General features: G+C 42.2%; 2 protein-coding genes across 14 annotated transcripts in view; one reads left to right on the top strand and one right to left on the bottom strand.

Annotated features, from left to right (window-relative positions):
- dip2ca (disco-interacting protein 2 homolog Ca) overlaps window positions 1–8828 on the top strand; it is an 88305-nt gene extending 79477 nt beyond the window's left edge. For 6 of the 12 annotated variants that reach the window (XM_042067101.1, XM_042067097.1, XM_042067095.1 and 3 more), the window contains 7 exons: window positions 829–858; window positions 3204–3265; window positions 4799–4856; window positions 4941–5015; window positions 5758–5932; window positions 6811–6934; window positions 7199–8828. In XM_042067101.1, coding sequence (XP_041923035.1) covers window positions 829–858; window positions 3204–3265; window positions 4799–4856; window positions 4941–5015; window positions 5758–5932; window positions 6811–6934; window positions 7199–7451 — 777 coding nt within the window. In that variant the 3' untranslated portion in view covers window positions 7452–8828. Of the gene's footprint in view, window positions 1–418; window positions 779–828; window positions 859–3203; window positions 3266–4798; window positions 4857–4940; window positions 5016–5757; window positions 5933–6810; window positions 6935–7198 lie in introns of those variants that run through there. The other 6 variants (XM_042067107.1, XM_042067105.1, XM_042067100.1 and 3 more) reach the window with 3 other exon arrangements.
- Window positions 8829–10258: 1430 nt separating this feature from the next.
- zmynd11 (zinc finger, MYND-type containing 11) lies at window positions 10259–25329 on the bottom strand. Of its 2 annotated transcripts, XM_042067108.1 has the most exons (16): window positions 25184–25329; window positions 23497–23626; window positions 23102–23261; window positions 22069–22092; window positions 20654–20815; window positions 20342–20419; window positions 19938–20030; window positions 19510–19597; window positions 19109–19164; window positions 18902–18979; window positions 18643–18761; window positions 17320–17536; window positions 16689–16757; window positions 14398–14709; window positions 13832–14017; window positions 10259–12485 (listed from the first exon to the last, which is right to left on the bottom strand). In XM_042067108.1, exons 2-16 carry the CDS (start codon window positions 23610–23612, stop codon window positions 12363–12365), a joined length of 1881 nt encoding a protein of 626 aa, XP_041923042.1. In that variant the 5' UTR covers window positions 23613–23626; window positions 25184–25329; the 3' UTR covers window positions 10259–12362. The 2 variants fall into 2 exon arrangements, with proteins under 2 accessions (XP_041923042.1, XP_041923043.1); XM_042067109.1 differs by lacking the exon at window positions 22069–22092.
- Window positions 25330–26042: the final 713 nt, after the last annotated feature.

Raw genomic sequence — 26042 nt, 5'->3', positions numbered from 1 at the left:
GTGTTTTGTTGGCCAATGTTACATGTATCTCCTTATAGCATAGACTGAATCAGATGTGTTCCCTTCGAAGACATTTCCTCCGTTTCTGTGTATTTGAAAATTCCTAACCTGGTTGCTCAGTTTGTCCCCGGGCTGCCGGAGAGACAGATTGGGATGTAATCTCTTGGCTAACATGGTTTGTACTTGTATGTGGGACTGGACGGATTACTGTATTCCGCCATGGATTTTCCAGTTGCTAAATCGGGAATGTTTTGAGCTTTTACGTTTTAGAGACAGTGTGTGTATTTGGAGTTTAAGCAGGTGAACTGGGCATTAACCAGTGCGCCTGTGACATTTTCTGTCAGGGTGAGGGAAGAACTACAGTCGCTACTATTTCAAAAGTAACTGTTTTTGTTATGATCAAATGCCGTATTTTCAGTGGTTCCAGTGATGGATTACATTACAAGTAGGACATTGAGAGGGTGGCATACCGATAACTGTTTTCCAGAAGGTGATTTAAGTGTTATATTCTTAAACATGTTTAAGCATCAACAGAGGAAACAAACATCTCATTTCCTGTTTGTTATTGTTTGACATCCGGTGACATTCCTTCTGTGATTCTTTGATTCATTGTGTTTTTTTGTTGGCTTTTGTTTTCCCCACCCTCATGCTGTCTTTCATGTTTCCTTTTCATCTGTCATCTTCACCCCTCTCCCTCTCCCTCCTCCTTCCTCATCCACCCTCTCCCCTCTCCCATCTCTCTCCTCCTCCTCCCTCTCCTCCTCATCCACTCTTTTCTCTCCCTCCTCCTCCTCCTCCTCCACCTCATCATATCTCTTGCTGATGCAGCCTCACAGGCTGGGGAAGCTTGCTGATCAGGTAGGGAGGCCTCGCCCGTGTTCCCCAGCCAGCCGCCAGCTACGGGATGAGGGGCGCTGACTAGCTTTGCTTCAGTCCACAGCGCAGGGGGGGCTTGTAGGGAGCCTGAACCCTGTAGTGCATTGTGAGATGCATTCTATGCGACTGGGGTTAGCGGTGTTGGTGGTTTAAGTAGCCTTTGTTTTCTACCAAAGGGGATATGGCTGCTGGACTAATCAACTGATAGACTAATGGACTAATAGAAGAATATCCCTAATTCTGTTGGTAGTCTGCTTTAGTGTAGCTCTACCCTCTTAAGGAAACGTTCCTCTACTCATGATTATTAGAAATATATAGGCCCCAAATGTCCCATCTGGGTTCTACTACATTCAGAAGTGTTCAGACCCAACTTCAGCCCATTCACTTTTCCTTAAGAGTGTAGCTTAGCCTTCTCCCAGTGGAAGGAGCCAGCTCTGCTCTACCTCCGCGATAACAGGTTTGTGACCTCGGTCATTACCCCAGCTGAGTGCCACACACTCAGCTGATAGAAGAGAGCTGGTGGTGTTATGACTCAGCAGACCAGGAGGTGGACGACTTAATCCCTTCTCAATCACCTAGCTCATTAAGACCCACACAAATCAGGGCGAGCCGCACAGCTCCAAAAACAAATGGGCCAAGCACAAAGGTGTCGCACGGAAAACAACACTGCGCCCACGTGTTCCTGTTGCCCTGTGCGACACTGTTATTGAGCCTGTTCCTCTGTGGTCCCTGAGCCTCACCCAGAGCGCTCCCATTCCGTCACCTCTCCTCGGGCGGTCGTTAATATCTCAGCTGTGTAGGTGGCTGGTGTTGGAGCAGGGGACCAACACTCTGTGTGTGTGTGTGTGTGTGTGTGTGTGTGTGTGTGTGTGTGTGTGTGTGTGTGTGTGGGCTTTGATGGAGAGCCCTGGGTGAGGAGTGGGGCCGGAAGGCTCCTTCTGCTGCTGCAGGTCTGGAGGAGGGAAGGGAGCAGGAGGGAGCCCTCTGCTGGCTGCTCCCCCACTGGGAGCCAAGGCCTCGACCCGGTGCTGCCCCGGGTCTGAGCCAGCGTCCACATCCGTGCTGCTTGTAGCTGGGTTAGCAGCGCTAGCTGGGCTGGGTGGATTAGGATAAGCGCATGCAGGCTTCTCTGGTGGTGCATAGTGTGGTGAAGGTGTGGAGAGGTGGGGGGGCTTTGTGGTCGCTGGGTGGACAAATGCTAACTCAAGGACACTTCTGCAGTGTGCCGGAGGCGTCCGAACCTGATGATGTCAGTCATTTGGGAATCACCTGAATTGCTGCTTTGCTGGAAGTGACTTTGGCGTGACTCTTGGAGCTGAGTCACCAGTTCGGTGTGGAAATGCGTTTACAACGGTGTCATTAAACAGCACTGCTTCACCGCTGCCATCACAAGCGTGACGAGAAGGCCCTCCAAGCCTGGAAATCTGGCAAAGCAGACAAAAGCTCTTGTATTTTTAATGGAGGTGACTAACATGTCTCTAACCCATGAGTGAAATGCACTTCTCTCATTTCTGGAGCTGCCACTCAACATTTTTACTGCACCAGCCAGACAACAGAAATGACGGAAGTGCTCGTCATTCGTGGGATTGGTGGATAGGGAAATGAGTCTCTTCTTCCTCTGACTTCACTGCCCTCACACATAGTATTCCATCCTCCATTGCACTGTTATGTATATTGTATATACACTATATTAGTCTATGCTAGATATATAGTGCATAGTGCTGTGTATTTTCCCTGTGCTGGTATCTGGCTTGTTCTACTGCTTTGGTGATTCGGTCTTGCTCTGTGATGATTCTGATTTGGCCATGTTGATCAGTGGGCTTGGCCATGATCCTGAGTAAGCCCTCTTACTAATGACTACTACTGATTAGTGTGTTGTGGAAGGGCTGAAGCAATGCTGGGTAACATTTCACATGAATATCTCTGAAGTGAGGCATTATGGCTGAATTTAAAATGCCTGACACGGTATCCATGGAATTGAAGTAGGGTATTCTAACAAAAGGCTGCTCTCAATCTATTCATGTGTCTAATAAATACTCATGTTTGTCAGACAGCAGTTGCAAAGAATATGTCAGCATTTATTTGATGGAAATGCAAAAGCATAATACTTACTCACTGAATGTAAGGCATTGCAGTAGTGCACTACGAGGAAGGGGATATTCATAGGAAGTGATGCCCAGATTTTGTAAGAAATCAACATTTACAAGTCCAGGCTCTTTGGGAATGCCAGCTGTTGTGCTCAAATGCTGAATCCCTGTGTATCTGTAAAGCTCATTTATCACTGAAGGTAAATTAATGTGTGGCTTGATGCGGCTCTTGGTTTGTAGGGCACCTCAGGACCGGACCCGACTACTGTGTTTGTGGACATGCGAGCCCTGCGACACGACAGGTGCGTGCTGCCCCTCACATGGCCACTCCGCGGAGGGATCATTCACTAACTTCAGGCGCACAAACTACAGACGCACAAACGACCATCTCAGTGTAGTGATTTGTTGGAGCATCATTCACTAACTACAGACGCACAAACGACCACCTCAGTGTAGTGATTTGTTGGAGCATCATTCACTAACTACAGACGCACAAACGACCACCTCAGTGTAGTGATTTGTTGGAGCATCATTCACTAACTACAGGCGCACAAACTACCACCTCAGTGTAGTGATTTGTTGGAGCATGATTCACTAATTAACTACAGAATCATGGTATGGCCTTAGTGTAGGTATTGGTGGGGTTGTTTGTTTATCCATGCTCTGATCTGTGCATGACGTCAGTGGCACTTTGAGCTCACAGAACACATGGGCAGCTATAACACTGGGTTAACTCCAGGCTTGGAATTTCACCATTCTGGGGGCAAGGCCACTTGGCCTTCAGTTGGGCATATTTGGTGGGGGGTACAAAGGCCACATGTCAGGGCACCAAGGCCAAAGTTAACTAGTAGTTTTATAGTAGGCTATCAAAATTATCAAAGTTGTATTTAGCCTATTCACTGCAGTAGACCTGCATCACTGTATGAAACATTACAAAAACATGAAATGAAAACATGACATATTACATAGAACTGTAAATCATCTGACTATCTAATATTTACAGATATCTAGGCTATATATAACATTTATTTTATATTTGGCCTGTTATGAAATCATGTATTGAACAATTTAAACACATTGTAAAACTTAAAGCCCAAATTTGGAGACATCCATGTATGTCGAACTTCACTGCAAATTCAAAACTGGATTACTCTGGAACGGCTAACTGTACAGGGGACTGCTTTACACCTTTGTGTTAGGTAAGGTCTCCTGTTTATTCTGATATATGGGTTGTCATGTGTTAAAAGAAGGGTTCGTAAAGTAGCCTATTACACCGAGATGAATGGGTATGGAGATCATGGGACGCAAAACCTTCAGTAGAATGTATGATTAAATTGAATTATATTATTTACTTTTCTCGCGAACCGTTCAACACAGCAATTATCGGCTAACATCGTTTAAAAGCTGAGAAAAAGCTCTTTCATGTGATACGTGTGATGAATAGGCTACTTCGCGAGTAGTTCAACATGAGAATGGGTGAATTTGGACGCACTTTCTTTCTTGCGCTGCCACTTTCTCCACTGCGTAAATGACTAAATTAATTTGTGCTGTGAATGCTAAGATTATTTTGACAGGCCACAGGCTAAATAAAAATCGCTATTAGTAGGACGCAAAGCAGAATATTGAAAGAAGGGGGCACCAAGGCCACCGTGGCCTGTAAACCTCTGATTTTCAAAGGGGCCTCACGGCCAACGCAAGGGGCTACGACGGCCATGGCCGTCGTGGCCGCCGTGAAATTCCTACCCTGGTTAACTCTCTCTTTTTTTCTCTGGAATGATGTCTTAGAAAGAAGCTTTTCATGATGCATATTTCATGATTTTTTCTCTCCCATCCAGAGTTCGACTTGTTGAGAGGGGATCACCTCACAGCTTACCGCTCATGGAATCCGGAAAGGTGAGTCATTTTAAACAGAACTTTTCTGGCATCCAGAAAGTAACACAGAGAGCTCAGAAATGAACAGGTCTTTTTTTCACACAGATTCTGCCTGGTGTTCGGATCATTATTGCCAATCCTGAGACGAAAGGGCCTTTGGGTGACTCACACCTGGGGGAGGTGAGTCGGCGCTTACGTCTGACATCATGAAGACCCACACAGTCTCTTAGAAATATTGTAGTCATCATGCAGGAGGTGTAATGTCCTTTAGCTCTGGTTGTCTAATAAAATATTGAAAATATTTCAATTGTATTATATTATACTGTACATTGTTATCAATACTCAACGGTCATTGACTGCTGTTCAGGTCCTCGATTCCATTTGGGCGGTAAAGTTTTCCACTCTTCCTGATGTGAAGCATCCTGCTCCTAATAGTTTTAGCACCCTACAGTGTGGCATTTGAGCTGGCTCAGCTTCCTGACAAATTGGGTCTGATAATCTGCTGAAATTTGTCAAGTGTGCAAGTCTGATCCACCATAATCTACATTCCGCTTTCCGACACACCCATCAAACCCCCAAGCCCTTGTTGACTCCTCTCCAAATATGGCACAGATTTTACCATAAAGTCCAGTGTTCATGTCTTTGGACCAAATTGCTTTTGGCCAGCAGTCTTGAGGTTTCCCCAGATGCTGGTTGGCTCTGATTATTGTTCTGTGGTCACAAAAGTAACTCATTCCTTGGCATCACTGCTGCCACTTTGTTTGAGTACGCCCGTATTTTAAGCTTTATGTCTTTATTTAACTGCGATTCCATCGTCTCTCCAGGGAAGCCCTTATGTGTCGACTTTTGTCACTTTGGAGGAAAGCCAAATGGACCAGATGCAATCACAAATGCTCATAAATATTCCCCCTACATCCATCAGATTTGGGTACACAGTGCCCACAACGGCAGTGGCTACTTCACCGTGTACGGCGACGAGGCGCTCCAGTCAGACCACTTCACCTCGCGGCTCAGCTTCGGGGACACTCAGACGGTGTGGGCGCGCACCGGCTACCTGGGCTTCCTGCGCCGGACCGAGCTGACCGACGCCAGTGGAGGTACCACAGCACGTGATGCTCTCAATACAAACAGACATGCAGTTATATGACATTAGGCCACACCAGGATAGCCTCAAAATATTCAGAACAAATGGTGCTGATGTGATTACTTACAAAAAGGCAGGTGCACCAACAGCAGTTCACAACAGTGAGAACCCTCTTCACCATATTGAAGTGAAGCAATAATGTCTAAGGCATTAGGGCACTTTGAAGGGTGGGAGGGAGCCAGGCCACTCACATTTTACAAGTAGAACTCAAACAAATTTGCTTTATGTTATAAGATTAATATCTCTCCACCCAGTCATCCAACCCCTCACTTACTGTACCAACTGATTACATTTGTGTTCTAGACCTATTATGAGAACATTGATAATTAAATGATAAAATATCAATATTCTTTACCTAAGATGATATGACTTATTGTTTTGGAGAGCACAATCATCCTAAAAATAACCACACAGTAAATAGCTCAGACCATGTGACTGCATAAATGGGAGTGGTAGTTCAGTGTTTGGTTTTGGATATGTAATTGTTTGTTTAAATATTTAGCTCTTAGTTAACCTGCATTCAGTTCTTACATGTACACTTCTGTATAAATGGTCACACGTAGCCTGAATTACTGAATATTGATGGATTAAAATTCAGTAAAGTCAGTTCAAATCAGAAAACCTGATTTTGTGTAGGATTCTTTACTGGTAGCGAATAATCAATCCTTATTAATAGCTGATTCCTTATTAATAGCTGATTAAATGATTTTCAGGAGCATGATATAAAATGATAAGTGCATTTGGTATTGCTGAGGCAAACCGTATAAAGTTGGACGATTAATCCGCTGTGGTCAGTAGTCTGACCGTGTGCTTCTGTTGTTTGTCCCTCAGAGAGGCATGATGCCCTGTATGTGGTCGGGGCCCTGGACGAGGCCATGGAGCTGCGGGGTATGAGGTATCACCCCATCGACATCGAGACATCCGTCATACGCACTCACAAGAGCATCACAGAATGGTAGGTTCCTCTATTAAAAGCATCAATTACATTTTAAATCAGGGTTTACATGCATGTTATGTGAAACGAAAGTTGATGTTTCTACATTTCTAGAACTAAGCTAAAATCAGGTGTATGTATGACCACTCTTTGAATGGGTCTGAAGTTATCTACAGAGATCCACATCAATGACCCTATCCTGCATTTTGTCATTAGCTCAAGGAACATCTTCATAACTGCACAGCTTTCTGAATGACCGTGTCAAATGTGCCTGTGTATCCACAGCGCGGTGTTTCCCTGGACCAACCTGCTGGTGGTGGTGGTGGAACTGGAGGGCTCGGAGCAGGAGGCCCTGGACCTGGTGCCACTGGTGACCAACGCCGTCCTAGAGGAGCACTATCTGATCGTGGGTGTGGTGGTGGTGGTGGACATTGGCGTCATCCCCATCAACTCGCGCGGCGAAAAGCAGCGCATGCACCTGCGGGATGGTTTCCTGGCCGACCAACTGGACCCCATCTATGTGGCCTATAACATGTAGCTTGTGTATGGATGTGTGTGTATGTGTGTGGTGAATGAGTATAGGTGTGTGTATGTTTATTTTTTATTTACGCAAGACTGCAAATGACCTCTTGGGTCTTCTTCAGGGGAGAGACAGAGAAAAAGGAAGAGAGAAACCCTATCAAAGAGAAACTAATGGGAACAGAGGATCATTGGCAATGTTGAATATTCAAAGGAGACAGGTCTTGGATGGGAACTGCATGGCTTTGAAAAAAAAGAAAGAAAAGGCTGCTCCTGTTTTCCTCTCTATGGTGGAAGAAGAACTCTCTCCCCAACCCCCCGTTGTAAAACTTGCTTTTTTGCTTGTTTTGAATATTGCATTTTATTTTTTTGAGAGAAAAAAACAAACAAACTGTGTGTGGCTGTTTTCATGTAATGTAACTGCTGGCGTTCGCTCATTTTTAGTCAATGGCGAAGGGTATTTTTTGAAAAGAAAAAAGATATATATATATATATATATATATATATCGACATACCGTGGCAAACTGTGTAACTTTATGTTTGGTAGTTTTATTTGAAGTAGCGTGTTGAAAGTATACACGTAACAAAGCAAAACTTACCCATTTGGTTCTTTCATGGAAGAGGAGGTACGGAAAAAAAGGATCTGTATGTATGTTGAAACCATTCATCTGCAAAATTTGACATTCTGATTTTTGATCTCTTTAAATGTACTTGTCCCTCCCCCAATTGGCTGGGGTGCGAAAGACCCCTGCATTTTCGATTCCTCCATGTTTAATATCATTGTACAAAGCTTAGGGTAAACACAAAGTCCAGTTGATATTGTGTAATTATGTACAGAAAATAGTTCTTATTTATTTTGTTCTTTTTAGAAGTGTGTGAGAGAAGACATTTGAACATGTTTTCCTCATTAAATATTGCTAATATAAAAAAAAACAAAGCATTGTATCATCTTGAGTGAGTAGTATCACATCAAGTATATGTAAAAATATAAATATATATACAAATCTATATAAATATATATACAAAATAAGACCTAGGAATCACCAATGAAAAGTTTCAAATGCAGTACTTCCCACTTGCATGGTGTGTGTCACAGACAAAAGTGAGTTTTGAGAGTTACACACAGACATGAATATCAATCTGATTCCAATTACAATGAATATGGAGAAATATGATAAACCAGATGTTTTAAAAAGGTGAAAAGTATGATGAATGCAGACAGAAAATGTGTGTTGCTGGGGTCAAAATATCTATGTGTGTGTGTGTGTGTTTCTTTTAGATGAAAAAGTCTATCATTATGCCCTTATCGAGTGATAAAGAATCTTTAAAAATGTGCCTGGAATTCTGTTTACACTCTGCTTTACATAATTCAAATTCGCATCACAACCTCATATGCTGTGAGTTGCTGATTGTAATTTTTTTTTGTTCTGTTTTAACCATCATTGATTTCACTATGCCGTCCATCTCATTTCATGTATATTCCTTTTCCAGGAATTTTTCTTATTTATTTTTTACATTTTTGTTAAATGTTTCATTAGCTTCTGTTAACAGATTATCATTTGGGAAAGGAAAAAACAGAGTTGAACTGATAGCATCTTTTAAAGATGTCAGAATTATGCGGTGCTGTAATTCTTACTAGATCCAAGATACAGCAGCTCCAAGATATTTATGACACAGGTCTGTCTCCAAAATCACTGTGCTAGTAGTCAAGGTGACATGTGGCATGTAAACGTCTTGTCTAATGTCGCTGTAGCTACATGGTCTATATTCACCAATGATTATATGGAAATGTCTTACTTGTCAAAAGCTCTCCAGATCTCTCATTGATAGGGTTTTTTTGGCAGTAGGCTTTTAAAGAAAGAAATATCTGAAATAACCACTTTACAGAGGGCAGTTCTCCCAAAGATGAATAGTAGGCTAAGGCTACTCGGTAAGACTAAAAGAAATAACAATGGCAAAACTAATGTTTATGTATGTGTAGCTACATCAGTTTCATTTTGTTTGTGTTTTTTATAGCCAACATCAGTCATGGGAACAACAATTAATTGCAGACACCTGGTGGTCATTTCTTCTGGTCACCCTCCCGTGAACCAGATTCTGTTTTTCTGTGGTATGTGGATGACTTAACATGGTGGCATTGTTGATTATTGGGATCTTGCTGCAGTCAGTGACTTTCGCCATTGGGATGAGCTAAATTATAAAATGAAAAAATGTCAAAACCCTGTTTCCTATTTTCCCCCTTTTTCTAGTGTGATGGAAGTTTTTAAGTATGGGAACTGGATTGAGACCTAACCATAAGGTCAAAATGCAAATGTTTTCTTTCATTCTGTTGAAAAAGACAACAAACGAAAGTCTTAACATATGTGTTTGATAGCATTAGTGTTGTCATTCCCATACAAAAAAAAATACAGAAATGTTTTCCCGTTTTTGAAAAGAGAAAAAAAAAGGTGCACATCATTTCCGACCTGTGACGTTATTTCCTTCTTTGGTTGGAAATCTAGACTTACTACGTGAGAGAGTCTGCATGGTGTCTGTAAATATTGTTGGTTACATTTAAAAGAAAAAAGCTTAAGAAAAAAAAGAACAAGATTTATTTTGTATGGTGCAGGTGTGTTTTAAATTCTGTTTTGTACACATAAAAAGTATTCAATGACACTTTTATAGGAGCCTGCTTCGGCCAACCTTCACAAAATATGGTGCAATAAAGTGCTTTGATTGGTAAAAACTGTGATTTTCGTTCAATGTAGATGCAAATCTACTGACTTAACTACGGGATGTTGTATCCTCGTGCAGAGACACCCTAAAATAGATTTTCAAACGCATTGATACCTGTGGATGATATGTTTATTGTACCTTGTACATATACATAGAGTACTATTACATATGTAAATGCAAGAGGGGGAATCTCACAGCGAAATGTCAGATAGGGGGAAGACTGTACAGACAGATGCATATAGGGGAAGAAAAGGGGCGCTACTACCATGTCGCAGGCTGGTGGGTTGTGAATACTCTTTTCAGTAGTCATTTCTCTTCCCCACATAAATATTAACGAAATTCTGTTTAAAGTTTTTAAAAAAGTGGATTGGATCCAAAGGAATTAAAAAATATATATTAATAAAAAAAAAGATGAGAAAAAACTAAAAGTGGAACATCAAGGAAATGTGAAACAAAATGAAAGCCAAAGTAAGAAACGTTTAAAGAAAAAGAAAGATATACAACCCACTTTTCATGCAGACGGGAATACAAAGAGTTCCCCACCTTAAAAATCACAAACTCATTTTTTTACAGATTGAACTTTTATAAAATACATAGTTAATGCATTCATGAAATGTACATATGCTACTAACGTGCAAACGGCATCAAATGTTCACGTTTAGTGGCAAACATTTATTTACATGTAGTGCAACGGTGAGGTGGGAGAGCAAGGGGTGGGATGGGGTGGTCTGGGGTTGGGTGGGCGGCAGAGTGAAACCAATAGAGCAGGGGGGGACCTTTGGCTGTACAGTCTACAGGCACAGCGGACACACACCCAGTGCTTCACACAGAGACAGAAACTAAAGACACCCGCGGAGGAGCCTGTGCAACATCGATGGACAAGCCGAAGTGTTCCCGCATCTTGGCTCCCTCCCCCCAATGGCTCTGCCTCAACGGACTGACTCATGAGCCGCAGTGACCATCATCAGTTTCCACATGCCATAGTCCTCTCCGTGTAGCCCAATACATGATCCAATTGCATCAATTTCAATTCAACTGTTTAACCAAAAGAAAAGAAAGAAAAACGGGCAATTCTTTTTTTTTAAAAATCATTCATTTACTAGTTGGTGTCAGTTACACTGGTCCACCCGCAGCCTGCTGCTACTTTGTCATGATTTAATCTGTAATCAGTGAATGAGTTTTTAAAAAACATGATGGAAAAAAAAGAAGAAAAAAAAAAAAAATCACACTTTATCTTTATGACCTGACAGGAAAAATTAGAACAGAAAAAGAACTGTAGAACCATCTCGATTCACAAGCAGAGGAAGAATACACAAGCAACACTAAAATTAGGATGTATTATACAAATCTAAAAAATAAAATAAAATCACTGTACACTCAACCTCAGCAAACAGTTCGGAACATCTTTCCAGTCATGGAATCCAAAAGAGAGTATTTTCATTAAATTTAAAAAAAAAATAAAAAAAATTCATGTTTAAATGGGGACATGAAATGTGCATATTCAGACATGGAAGATTGTTTTAGCTTGTTTTTTTAAAGGCAGGTGAACTAACCTGCCATCATCACCCTGTTCCCAAAACTGTGAGATCACAAACCATTTAGGAAAAATACTATTTTTACAAACATCAAAGTCAATGTTTGAGGCAAACATTGCCCACCCTACAACAAAATTAAAATAAATCCCCCACATACATTTGATCAAAGATCATCTTGCACTGAATTTTCCCCGACTACTTTTATGGCAAGCAAAAGGCATTTGACTTTTCTTCGCAAAGGAAAAAAAAAAAAAAAAACTTGTTTAGATTGAGTAAAGGGATTTAGCCAGGGTTAATGAGATGTTGAATGTTGAATTTGCACCTTTTCATGATTACTGTTAAAAGAATGGGACAGGAGCCCGTTTCACCCATGCTCCACACGCCTATCTTGTCCACACTCGCCACAAATGTCTAAAAGGTCTTCCTCGCTCCTGTGACCATGGTTTCTTTGAAAGCAACATAGTTGTTTAAAACGGTTTTAAAAACAGCCGCTTCACCTCCCAGGGCCTGGGGACGCCAGCGTTGAGTTGTGGTGGGAAAGGAACAAACCAAATTGCCCAGTCATGAGTCTCACAGTCTTCAGGCGTGCAAAGCTGGGGGCTGTTGGGAGGGCTGGGGCCTGGGGTGGGTGGGAGATGTTGATGGGGGGGGGGGGGTGGGGGCGGGGCAGTCGGCGCGGCTCATCTCTTCCTGCGGCAGGTGCGCTTGTGGTCGGCGTGCCAATGTTCCTGTTGACACTTGATGGAGCAGTAGGAAGTGTTCCAGCAACAGTGGTACATGGCCTCCTCTTCACAATTGTAGCACTAAGGCAGTCAAAGACAACATCAAGACGTCACATTTCACATTTCACTCATTTAAGGAATCTTGTCAACTACTCTGAGTTCCAGTGAAGGGCTGATGCTATGCATTATGGCAGTGATAAGTCTTGGTAAGTCTGTGTTAAGTCTTACAACTCATTTAACAAAAATTAAATGAGATTGTCAACTGCGTGTACAAGACACACCCGTTAGCATGCTAACAAGCTTTTATCAGAGCCAGCTGTGCCACTGCTTCTAAGGTTCTCGCAAAGTTTAGGATACTAAGTTTTTCACCACAACTCCTTAATGCTACTTTAAATTAATTTTATCCCACTTACCCCAAAGATAGTAAAGAATTCTGAATCAACCTTTAAAAGACTTTTAAACACTAGTGCTAGTGTCCTGGATTACTTATCGCTTTGCCAATCTGGCTCTTTATTGCAAGGCTCTTTAAAATACAAGTCATAACAAACTCAAAGCCAGACACATCTTATCTATGCAGTGATCTCAATAATACCACCAGAGGCAAAAATAGTTCAACGGTTTCTTGAACACAGAGGCAGAGGCACATGTTTACTTCTAGTAACTCTGACAGGAAATATGTGCATTAGACATAACTGCCTCTCAATCTATACTGCCTAATGTCTATAGCCCATTGCTAAGGCAACCACAAAATCAGTGGTGAAAACCATCGGCACATCAGAATTACTGATAGCAATGGTGTTATCAGATGCATGTTAGCAGCAGCATCTGGCTTGGTTATGAACTAACAGAGAGACAAAGCAATGATGGGTATGCCATTATCTTTGAGAAATGTTCAGAAAACTACAGCTTCTGAAGAATGGGCAATTGTATGAAACATGTTAAATATCCTCTGGCCATGATGAGGACTAGACCATTTCTTTCATATTATTAATGTTTCCCACAATACCTCTAATATAAATCAGATGCTGTAGGCAACACCATCAATAATAGCAGGCCTACAAAACATATCAAAACCAAATGTATAAATGAATATAAGTGTATAATAACATTCGCTTATAATTATGTTTTTTTTATTTATTTTTACAGATATTTTTACAGCTAGAAACTTAATTATGATAAAAAAATTAAAAAAACTTACCACCACCCCCATTAAAGATACAAATAATAGTTGCTTCTTGTAAACGGCAACATATCCACAATCTCACAATTTTTCAACCCTGGTTACAGCCCTGCTCTGAATTATGAAAGCTAAATGTGACTCCTCTCTGTGGCTATGTTAATACCACAATACAAACTTAAATAAGAAACAACTATTGTATGTCACAGAGACAGTGATCACCATGCTCATGTTTTTCTCTGTGACTCACCCACTGCTTCTTCTTGGTCTGGGAGATGAGCTGCTTGTGCTGGTTCACCATCTTCTTCATCTCCTCCATCAGCTCCTCTTTGCACTTCTCCTTCACCTGCTTGCACTTCCTGTCCATCTCCGCCTGGCCGCTGGCCACTGCCTTCTGCACCGCCTGCCTCTTCTCTTCCTCCATCTCCGCCCGCAGCTGCACACGGGGGGAGAACAGGCCACATGAGACGCCTGACTGAATAATCTCAGACGACACTGAGCTCTTAAATCTGCCCTCACCAGGCAGATGCAGTTATTAAAATGTCATGGCATTTGTCTGTACTTGTGACTTTAAACAAGATTGAAAAAGTATTACAAGCATGCAACAGATTCTTGTGCCAGAGAATTTCACACAGTTAGAAAACTGGCCAGATCATCCATCACCTCACATTAAATCACCACTGTTTTCATTAACTGCCCCCGTGTATTAAGCTCATAGGTAAAGAAATCTTGCCGCGGCTAATAGTTGGGAAATTACGGTAGATTATTGTCAATCGTTATTGTGCCTGTGTGGGTCCAGGAGGGTTTTCCCCTCACCTTCTCTGTGGCCTCCTTGATCAGGCGCTCGGTTTCGCGCTTGTTCTCCGACTTCATCACCTCCTTGACATCGTTGAAGATCTTGGTGTATTTGTCGTGGCACATGTTCTGGCAGCTGCTCTCGTTCACCGTCTGGGTGCCGCGGTGCTGCATGCGCGGCCCGGACGACGAGCCCGAGGAGGTGGAGGAAGAGGAAGACGAGGGCCCTGTCTTGCGGGTCTGCGTGGAGACAGACAGGCGCTCGGGCTGGTGGGGCGTCGCCGTGGGGATCTCCTGGCTGGAGCTGACCGCCTCCATCTCAGGCTCAGGCTCCTGGAGGAAGACAATCACCCAACAATTCAACTAAAAAGGCAGTGACTGGTACAGGGGCCTTATACCTTATATATATTGGGGGGGGCAATTGAATTTGAAATTCACTTTTACAGAGAAAAATATGACTTTTTTTTCTAGTGGCTGCCACTCGTTAGTGCAATAGAAGTACACTAAATTAATTATCAATATGCGCTGAGCGGGAACCTATTAATGCTACAGGTAGTCACACCGTCGGCAAATTAGTCGCCCGCACAGCCACGACGCTACCACTGTATCTTTCCAAGCTCATGCAATCGTGATTCATATCACAATTTAAAACTAATGTTATAATACCATGTCACAGCAGGCCAGTGAAAAAGGAAATTGTTAACTCAACTTGAGTCAATGGATGGATGGATGGATGGATAGATAGATAGATACTTTATTGATCCCCAGGGGTTTTGAAGTTGCTGTAATATCATTGCAACTTTGACCTAATTTAAACTACCTCCACTGCGTTGCTGGAGATGAGAGTCAGAATGTAGCCTACTCCACTCAAAAATAATGATCTTTGCCCAACTAACTCATAATAGGTTCTATTGTTATAACGGAAGGCAAAAAAAGCTATTTCCTGGCAAAACTGAATGACTGACTGCTATTGATGTTTGACAGTTTTACTCTCCGCATTTCCCTGTTCACTTGTCACTCTAATCACAGCTGGTTCATTCATTATGACATTATGCAAGCATTAATGTTACGTTAACATTATTAATTGACGTTCTTATTTCCTCATGCCTTCAGAAAGACAGCTGATACACGGTGATACATATTTTTCCACAGTAAAAAGAATAATATTGAGGGGGACAGCTGGGTATTTTCTCAGTATTGAGGGGAACACCCCTTAAAAGAATGCATGGTTACACCCATACAATGTCTAAAAAACTGATTTTTTTGTTTTGTTAATCGTTGTGAGTGTGGATGCAAGTGGCAAGAAAACAGATGAGTCTGCAGCTGTGGGAGAACACTCACAGGACTCATGTAAAATATTAATATGCATACAGAATGTATATATTATACATATATACACACATACATATACTGTATACATATATGTATATAATGTAAATTATAAATATAAATATACATTCATAGAAATATAAAAGGAGATTCTACTAAATGTTGTTTGTGTCTGCACTAGAGCTGCAGGAAATAACCCATGTGTTACGTAAACAGATGCAAGATTAATGATTTTTTACGCAATGCCCATTTTCATGAGAGCAGACAAGTGGGACTGAAAACCCCATCCTGTGAAAACATCCACCTGTGGATTTTTACAGATGAAATCAGGCAAAAATGTGAAAGGCGCGGGTGGGACTGGGACATCGTTTTGCAGAGGTGGAACAGGATATTGAAACACTGCTCATAATCCTTTTGATGTCACCCTGATGTCATGCTAATTAACTGAAATATGACACAGTAGTGTCAACTCTGAATGTGCATTAGCGTGATATATAGTAGCCTATATATATGAAGGTTTTTACAGAGGAAAGTAAGTTTCATTTCAATGTCTTGTAAATCATTTTAACAAGTTCACAAATTACACTCTCTCTTGTTATTTTCTTCTCTGCTTCAGGCAACTATGTGTTTTATAAGGACATGCCAAGCTTTCAATCACAGCAATCACGCACACAAACAAAGATTCATGTTGCAAACAAACATGCATTTATAATCAGGGAATTTAGACACACACACAGTCTCTCTCTCTCTCTCACACACACACTCTCTCTCTCTCTCTCACACGCACACACACACACACACAGAGACACGCACATGCATGCACACACACACACACACACACACACACAGAGAGACACGCACATGCATGCACACACACACACACACACAGAGACACGCACATGCATGCACACACACACACACACACACACACACACACACAGAGACACACACACACACACACACACACACACACACAAACACACCTCCTCTTTGGGCTCAGGAGGTTGATTGCGACGGCTCTTCTTGGCCTTGGGCTCCTGGTTAATCTTCAGCTGTGATGCACATAAAAAAAACATGAGAAAAAATAGTCACGACTCGCTGCAAGTCTCTGCTATATACAACATTTACACACCATCTTTAACCCACACATCTTCTTTTATTCAACCCAATATTTACACTGGGGACTAGTCATCACATTTAGGATTCAGGGGTATTTCAGATACGGGGATGACGACAGTGCTTGGCTAACGTATCTTTCTAATCGGGCTTAATTAAGCGTGATCAGCCTATGAAATTCCTGACTGAGTCGTCAGAGGAGGCGTGACTAATGACCCCTTCATTTCAGTTAATAAAAAAAAATTCATCCTGTTCCGCGCATAAATCGGGACTCTGTAATTACACCGCAATATGAGAGATATGCCGTCTGCCGAAAACCCATTTTTATCCCAAGCCAAAGCCGAAACACAGATCCCCGTAATTGCTGTAATCATTCTCTAAATGGCAGCATAAGAAACAAAGGGTGACAACACGTGTGCAATTCCACCGAGCAGCCACCAGATGGCGCCCAAGACAGGAGTCTGCCACAGCAGCAGCAGCAGCCTGTGGCCCCCATACCTGCTCGTTGCTGGTGGAGGAGATGCTGGACTCTGCCTCGTCTAGCCGCTCCTCTGGCCGCTCGTCGCCCAGGCCCTTCCAGGAGCGGCCTTCGGTCATGAAGCGCTGGTGCATCTCCAGCTCCTCGCAGGCCTTCTTCCAGCTCGAGCTGCGCTTCACCTGCAGCTGCTGCGCATTCACCGTGATCGGCTGGATGTTGTCTGCCGGGATCCAGGCCCTGGGGCAAACGCCAACAGATGTCTTTATCCAAAGGACTTGAGAGTGATTAAGTCAGAGTAAAATTAGGTTTCTGCTCAAATCAAAGGCAGTGTTGAATAATAATAAGTGGTGAATAATAAGCATTTTTTTGCTATACATCTATCTCATGGTAATCTCATCTCCTGGTAATTTCATCTCCAGGCTTAATTATCCTGGCAATTTCTACAGGGTCCAGGAAAGATGAAAGATGTGTTTGCCACCTATGAACCCTCCATTCATTTAGAATGATCACAGAGTCAACTTCTTTCATTCTTCAGCACTTTCCTAAGTACCGTTGTCCCAGCCTTTACCCACCTGTTGACATGTAATGTAATGGGTATTTGACTGTTTGACACATATGTGTGGATGTGGTTGCATGTCTGGATGAATTCAATGATTAAAGGAAAATTCCGGTTTTTAGCACTTTAAGGCCCTTTTCTGTTTTTTTTGGATGAACTAGAGTGGTGGACACCGAAATTTTGACGATTGGTCCTGTCTCGACTTTTCTGACTCGTTTTGAATCGCCTCAAACATGTCCTAAAACAACCCTTAACGTTCGTTTTCAAAACTGTGCAACTCACCGAGTGGTTAGTGGTGTTCGTTGATGTTCCAAAACAAGTAGCGTAGTGAAATACAGTTTCTGTCGTCTTTTATTTGGCATTTTGTAAAATCCCATTGATTTCTGTCATTGCACGTTGATATTACTGCGCCACCGTCTATGCTTCAGGTTCAAATACGAATCATACATTGCGCCGATATATTTGCTTTTAATAGTCAACGAACTCCACTAACCACTCGGTGAGTTGCACAGTTTTGAAAACGAACGTTAAGGGTTGTTTTAGGACATGTTTGAGTAGCCTACTACAGTATGCCCATTGCCAGCCACCCTGAGAAGTGAAAAGGCGATTCAAAACGAGTCAGAAAAGTCGAGAGGACCAATCGTCAAAATTTCGGTGTCCACCACTTAAAGTGCTAAAAACCGGAATTTTCCTTTAATAGATAGACAACCACATTGGCGTAGGAAATGTGCTCGAGAAATGTTGATAAATGTTGATACACCGGAACTGCCCATCCTCCACCACTCACCTCTGATGCTGATAGCCGAAGAACCTGACATCCACTTGATTCCCATCTTTCTGCATGACCTTTGCTGGCCAGTAGCCAAAGCCTTTCATGCGGGCCCACACCAACTCATGAGTGGGAGTCTGGAGGATAAAGGGGACCTCATTTATTCAGAGGCACACCGAGACAGACAGAGAGAGACAGACAGACAGATAAGACAAGCCTGGAGGAGGATGTGTGTTCCAGCCAGTGGGTCAGACAACAGCACAGTGCTGATACTCACACAAGGGTAGCAGAACCAGTTGTCCGGCCGCGCATTGGAGAGGTAGAAACAGTTTTTACACAACAGCAACTCATTTAACTGGAAAAGACAGCAGACACACAGAGAGATTTGGACTCGAGAGCACACCCTCGCCAGCTGAAAAATCACACAGAGTCACAGTAAAATGCTCTATCTGACTTGGTTATCGTGTGCCCACTCACAACGTACCTCGTGACACGTGTCGTTGTAAAGCATTCTAGCAATTTCAGTCTGATCACTGTGCCCTGTAAACAAAAGTCACCACTTCAGATCAAACCCTCACACAAGAACAAAATAGGTTTCTAAAGTTACTATTCATAAAAACAGGTGTATTTGAGGCGTGAAACTTTAGGTGGAATTTTAGGACATTACAGTACATGTTTATCAGTGAAATTGGAACAAAAATCTCACTGAATAAAGAAGAAAAGAGGATTTTTAAGAAGTGGAAAGGAGGGATAGGAAAAAAGATGCACAGAAACAGACATGTCGCTTTACAAATGAACAATCAGTTATGACATGTGTGGTGTGATAATTGAAAATTCACAAATAACAAATGAGTTTTCATTTGCTGATGAACCGCTTCTCCTCACCTCCAAACAGGATGGCTGTGTTGTGGACAATGAGCTGAGCATCTGCCTTAAATTCCTCAAAGTTCTTGTATTTACCCTCTGTGATGTTCTGCAGAAGAGATAAAACACAGCTTCACATCTTATGCTTCTTAAGGGCATTAAAACACTACCTCCTTGTTTAGAGATGTGATGGAGGCTTCATACAACTTACCTTCTACAACCTAGCCGTTAATATAAATAAACAGGGTGTGGGCAAAGGTAATCATTAACACAGTCTCAGTACATGGAGCTAAATATTCAAAGCTTGACTTTGGGTTCTGTAGTGACATATCTTCATTACTTTGATTCCCCAACTCTATATGATCATACTCTTGTGGAAAAGATCATGTTTAGTTTAACAGCTCTCTCTCTCTCATTCTCTCGGTCGCTCTCGTTCCAAGCTTCCTCACCTCCTGAACGTTTTCCACCTCCATCTGCGTGTGGATGAGTCTTCTGTACATGGGCTGCTTTGTGTCTTTGCCCTTTTTGTTAAGGTCAACGGCCTAAGGAGAGGTAAATGTCAAAGCAAAAATCAACATGAGACAAACATTAGCTTTAACTCTGACCCTGCTACCTTCATTTTATAGGTACCTATAAAATGCATCTCCTTTATTTTACCTGTGTTAAAGACAAGTCACTAACTTGGCTTAGTTGACAATTGAGACGTTTTATTGTTAAATTACAAAACATTTTGTCTTCTTCCTTAGCCTTTAGACTCCTCAGTTAGACAGACAATTTTTATACAGTGTAATAAAGATCTTTTCTTCATACTTCTTAACTACTGATAGAAATGAAAACCCCTTATAAAACTCACCCTTTCTTTCATTCGCCCAACAATAAACTGCAGGTATGTGATCATTTCATGCTTGGAACAGTTCTTCTTCTTGCTACCCTGCAGAACACAATAGAGCAAGAAAGTCAAAACAAACAGTCACTGATCCATAACCGTCTACATGCACGACTGGGCCCAACCGGGCACTTGATCCGCAAATTTTACTTGTTAATTTGATTTCAGTTGATTTTTCTGAATAAAAGTTTTGCGGTCTTGAACTTTTAACCATTAGCCACCCTATCTAAACACCCTCAGACACACGCACACCCACCCCTGTCCAGCGCCTTGACCTACCCTGCAGACCACACATTGCCAGTGGGCGCTGCTGTCCCTGGGCCGGTGTTCTTCCGACAGACAGCGCATGTGGTAGACACGGAAGCAGCCGTCGCACTCCATGACCTCCCCGGGCAGGTGGCACTCGAAGCAGTACCAGTCGTGGCTCTCCGGCTCCCACTCCTGCAACACAGACCCTCAGGGTAATACACCACCCTCCCGCCAGCTGGGCCCTGCGTCCCTGGCATGGCCGACTTAAGTGGATAGGCGCACACACACACACATTCAAACTTGTCTGAGCCCACACACGCAGGCTTGCGGATACACACAGACACACACTCACACACAGACACACACACACAGACTCCCCTAATGTATGTGCTGCCTGTCCTGTATTCTGTGCTACAGCTTGATGCATGTATGTACTGTATGTAAGAGACTACAGAAGACCTAAATACACGTCTCCTGACAGTCCAGTGAAACCTGAGACTATGTTAGTTTATCTATGCTAATTTAACATGATCAAATGCTATACGACTTCATGATTAATTGTGGTGTATGAAAAGCACTGAAACAGTAGGGTGAACGGTCACTCCAGGGTACCTCTTTCCATTGACCTTTTAAGGTGTACACATGGCGGAGAGAAAACAGTGATTTGGGGGGCAAAAATGTCTCACATGCCACACAAGCTCCCTCCCCACCCATCTCCTCCTCCTCCTCCTCCTCTCTCCCATCCACGTCCCCCACTATCAGCATGCAAGGTGCACACAACACACACTTCAACAGCATCCCAAACTACTACCATTAGTAAGACCACATCTGATCACAACTACAGTATGCCCATCACAGAGGGAATTTTGCGCACTCAGTCTACAGTCTACAATTTTTCCTGTGACCACATACAAGGTGAAAGTACTGCACATTTCGACACACTGTACTTTTACAATGAAAAAAAAAGAAAAGCGTCTTTTGTATATGTGAGAAGGAAACTGCAAAGAGGCAGAATAGTTGATATCTAAGACATTATATTTACAGTAATAAAAACAACAACAGTATTCAGGAGCTGTAATAATACCAAGAAGGAGTTGAGGGCACATTGAGATTATCCCATAAAGCACAGCGATGAAATTCAATGAAACTTGAGTCCATTTTTTTTTTTTTTTTTTTTAAACATGACCTTATTTCAGGATACAATGCGTCAGTGTTAATTATTTTAGTGATTTGTTTGGAAATTGCACCCACTTACAGTGCACAGAATAAATAATAGAATAGACTTTTTAAAAAGCTCCATTGAATCCAAAACTGTGCCGTAAATTGACCACACAGACTAAAAGCTACTGGGATGGCCTTGTTAGTGTAGAGAGGGAGAGAGAAAGAAAAACAAAAACAAAACAAAGATAAAAACAAAAACGACAAAAATTAAAATCCAAACATACCTTGCTTCCCTCAGACATCTGCTCCTGTGATAGCAAGTGATCCAAAAGACAGTGTTTTAAATCCTAATCTCTGAATGCACCTGACATGACACACCTGTGCCGACCACACGGTCGCTTACCGGCGGGGAACGTGCTGCGAGTTCGTGAAACTACCACACACAACACGCCCTCTGCTCATGATGTCTACTCAGACACAACACATACACAAATCATTGATATCATCTTGTTTTGAATATCTAAACTAAAATCAAGGTATAAATCACACATGACTGCCTAGAAAGACAAGAAAGACTGCCTAGAAAAACCTGGCCTGACAACATAACATTTCATAAGTGGAGCTCCATATCAACTAACAGAAAATACATGGTTCCCCCTAAAGGCTTCTGATTTTTCAATATTGACCCTTCTTTTCTCTTGAGAGACAGGGCTCTCGTGTAAAGGAGGAATTTCCCTGGGCACTGATAGAAGGTAACTGTGGAGTACATTGCCTTTAACTTTACAGTTTCACACTGTTCCTTATGACAGCCACCAAATCTTTCCAAATGTGTGATGTAGAGTCTTTATTTATAGTATTTAAAAGTCTTTAGTTGAAAAACTGTGTCATGGAAATTGTGTCTATTCTTGCATGTGTATGTTGCGGAAGAGGTGGAACATTTTTCTGAATGTGACTTGGACAGAGGTCTGTAAAATGGGGAAGGAAGTAGAGGGCCGGACACTGCGCACACAAAAAATGGTTCCTCAGGGGAAAAAGCATATTCTGAAAACCATGTTATGGAAACAAACAGAATCTCTGTACTGGGATATCATACCACTTGCTAAATCCCTACTCCACGCTGGTCTGAAATGAATTTGGTGATGTCAAATATCACCAACATAACTGTACAGCTGAAACACATTTTGTGTTCAGCCGGAGAGGCCCACATGTCCATGATGCCGGTGTTTCAGCTGCACCCACACACACACACCAGCAGGCCCACATGCAATTAGTGAGGACAGAGGGACGAGAGCGCTGAAGGGTAGGATAGTGCCTCACCATTTCGTCCCCTGGAAGCCAGTAGCCTTCCTGCTCCACGCCTGCCTTGGAGCCCTTGCAGCCCACAGTGAGGGTTTCCACCACAAGCCCATCCTTCACTGCCAGCACTAGCTGCCTGGCCGTCTCTTTGGGATGCATCCCATACACCCGGCTCAGGTACCTGCGAAAAAGAAGGAAAATGTCCTCCACTCTTTGTCCACACATTGGAAATGTACATAGTAGACCATGTAACCATGTTTTCTTTAACCCACAGACTCACTTAAACTTAAATCATGGTCATAAGGTAACTAGGTTTTTCTGTGGCACTTCTATGTACCACCATCAAGTCATCTCTTGAGCAGGGTGCAAATTATGTATGATGTAGATAACGCTACAAAACAGATTTTGTGACTTACTTTGAAATCCTGTCCATATTTGCAATTTGCTTCTGGTTGCGAATAACCTCAATGGCCGACCACACAAACTGGACAACTTTGGGGTCGGCCGCCCTTTTTTTCACCACCCGCGCCATTGCTTTTCAGCTCACTGAAAAGACACAAAGGAAGGCAACAATTTGCATCTGTAAGCTTTTCATAACATAATTGAATTTGACACAAACAACTGATCAAATAAAAAAAACCCAGTTCTTTTAACAGATTATATTTTGCATTGTCATGTTAATCATGAACACGACCACTTCCAAAAGGAGCACCAGGCAATACACCTTTTTTATTGTCTATATTCTATGACCTACAAATTGTCTTCTCACTGAGAGCCCTTTCATGCCAAATAAATAATTAATGAACATTTCCTCTCTTCTGCATAAGGTTTTAATAATGGCATGGAGTAATCACATGTGGAGAAGAATGCTGAGGAACAAGTCATCTGTCTGAAGTTAGTGTAGTTTATTTGAGAAGCTAACCGTTCTAAGTGCTCTACAGTCCGGGAACATATGGCATTGTTTTTTACAAGTTTTGTGTTTGGTCTTCTAAATTTCAGTAAAACCTCTAGGCTACTCTAATATTCCTCTACCACTGAGCGTGAGAAAGACCGTAAGAATTAGGCAACAATGTCAGTTTCTGACTAAGCGAAGGCCACGAAAAAGAGCGGCTTGAGCAAGCATTCGCGTCACAACCCACTCAGTCTCGCCGGAAGAGACTACTGGTTCTCAAAAAAACTACATCCACGCTTCCAATATCATTCCATCAGGCAAGGCCATTAGGACACAAAATCCATTACATATGACACAATAAAATAAATTAATGAGCCGCTCTTTCCTTTACATTAAACTTAACATCCAGTATTGTTAGCTGTAGTCCTACTTCTACATAAATATCAGGGCTAAGAATGTTAAACGCAATGTTAGTGAGGATGTTCATACCACTGGAATGTAAAGCTACTTTTTTACAACCGAAAGAGACAATAACGCTTCGTTCGAACTTACAGTTACATTGTAGCCCAAGTTGAAACAATGTTGCAGGGCGGAGTGTAAGAAACAAAGAATATACCAGGAGCTAAGGCCAGACATATAATCTTGGCTACTGCACGTAGCCTATGGATTGGGAATAGGCATTATGGTGCATTGACTGAGGGCTATGCATAGGACCAATTGTACATCATTGTTCTCAAAATATACAATATGTGCTCGGTCAGTTCACGGATTAAGAGTTAAGCAATGTGTGCACATTTCTGAGCAAAGAAGGGCCTCGGTCCAAATGATTCATTATGCAATTTGAGTGATCTTGGAAACACAAAAGGGATACTATCTTTCTCGTAGGCTACCCTACCCTGTGCTATGCTCTGTCGCCAACAACGCAAAGACGTGTACATAAAACTGTTACAATCAGGGTCTTTTATGAGGTGACAGACATTTATAGATTCACATTTGTACTCGGCATTTGTTTATTGTGGCAGAATCGTTCTATTTCGACATGTAAAAAATGTTCGCGATTGGAGGGAAATCCCTTATCGCCTCACATTCTTGCTAGCAGAAGGGACGCCATGTTGCTACTCCTTTCCCTCAGTTGAAAACAGGACCAGCTACTTGGTTGTAGCTATTTTCTTTCCCTCAAAGCGAATTGTCGAACTGAAGATCACACTTACCGAAATCTTATAGATTAATAATGCCCCGCCTTATATTCTCGCTCAGGTCCTCAAAACAAGGCTGGTTACATTTGTATTTCCGGGAGTTATATGTCAGAATAATGGTTGAGGCACGGCCACAGTTCAGCGCTTCAAGGGGGTAAACATAAGCCAGGTTGGATTTTGTAGATGGGGAACTCTAGTGGCAGGACGCAGAGTTGCGGGTTAGGCTATACAATACAATAGCCTATGCTTTATCTGTGTTAAAGAACAATTGTGATGTTATTAAGGTAAATTATGCTTTTAAGCACCAAGAGAGACATTTGCTTGTTTGAACACCTAGGGTATGACTATAGGCTATCCCTTCCATTCATGTAATTAAAATGAACAGGACCATGCCTTCTGCAAATAGAAATGCAATAAAATAGCCTGGTTCATTTTCGTACAGATAAGCCTTAATCAATCTTTTCTATTTAGCCTACATTCAACATGAAGCTTCACTCTGTGTTTGCCATGGGGAGTTTTCACCAAAAGAATAATAAATGATAATCAAATCCATTACATTATCAGATTATGTTGTTAATTGGCATGCTTGCATATTTGACTCCCAGTAGACTTTGCCTTAATAAAGTGCACATGCTGTGGGTAGGCCATTGCTGAAGACACCTGGAGAGACCACAGAGTTGCCATACCAGTCTGTTCTCTGCAACCCCACTTCCATGCAGCCTCAACTATGTGCTATAAGCACATCCTTTTTGCAATGCTGGATAGGCTCCTCAAAATGGCAAATAATACTGATATAGGGGCAGCTGTGGCCTACTGGTTAGCACTTCGGACCTGTAACCGGAGGGTTGCCGGTTCGAACCCCGACCAGTAGGCA

This window comes from Alosa sapidissima, chromosome 17 (assembly GCF_018492685.1).
Source record: "Alosa sapidissima isolate fAloSap1 chromosome 17, fAloSap1.pri, whole genome shotgun sequence".
Classification (NCBI taxonomy): domain Eukaryota; kingdom Metazoa; phylum Chordata; class Actinopteri; order Clupeiformes; family Clupeidae; genus Alosa; species Alosa sapidissima.
This window is presented reverse-complemented; position numbering and strand designations above follow the sequence as displayed.

Coding starts and splice junctions, on each gene's coding strand:
- zmynd11 (XM_042067108.1), bottom strand. CDS start 23,612: ATGGCGCGGGTGGTGAAAAAAAGGGCGGCCGACCCCAAAGTTGTCCAG. Junction 18,762..18,901: donor ACTGGTTCTGCTACCCTTGT/GTGAGTATCAGC, acceptor TTTATCCTCCAG/ACTCCCACTCATGAGTTGGT. Junction 17,537..18,642: donor TTCGGCTATCAGCATCAGAG/GTGAGTGGTGGA, acceptor CGTTTGCCCCAG/GGCCTGGATCCCGGCAGACA.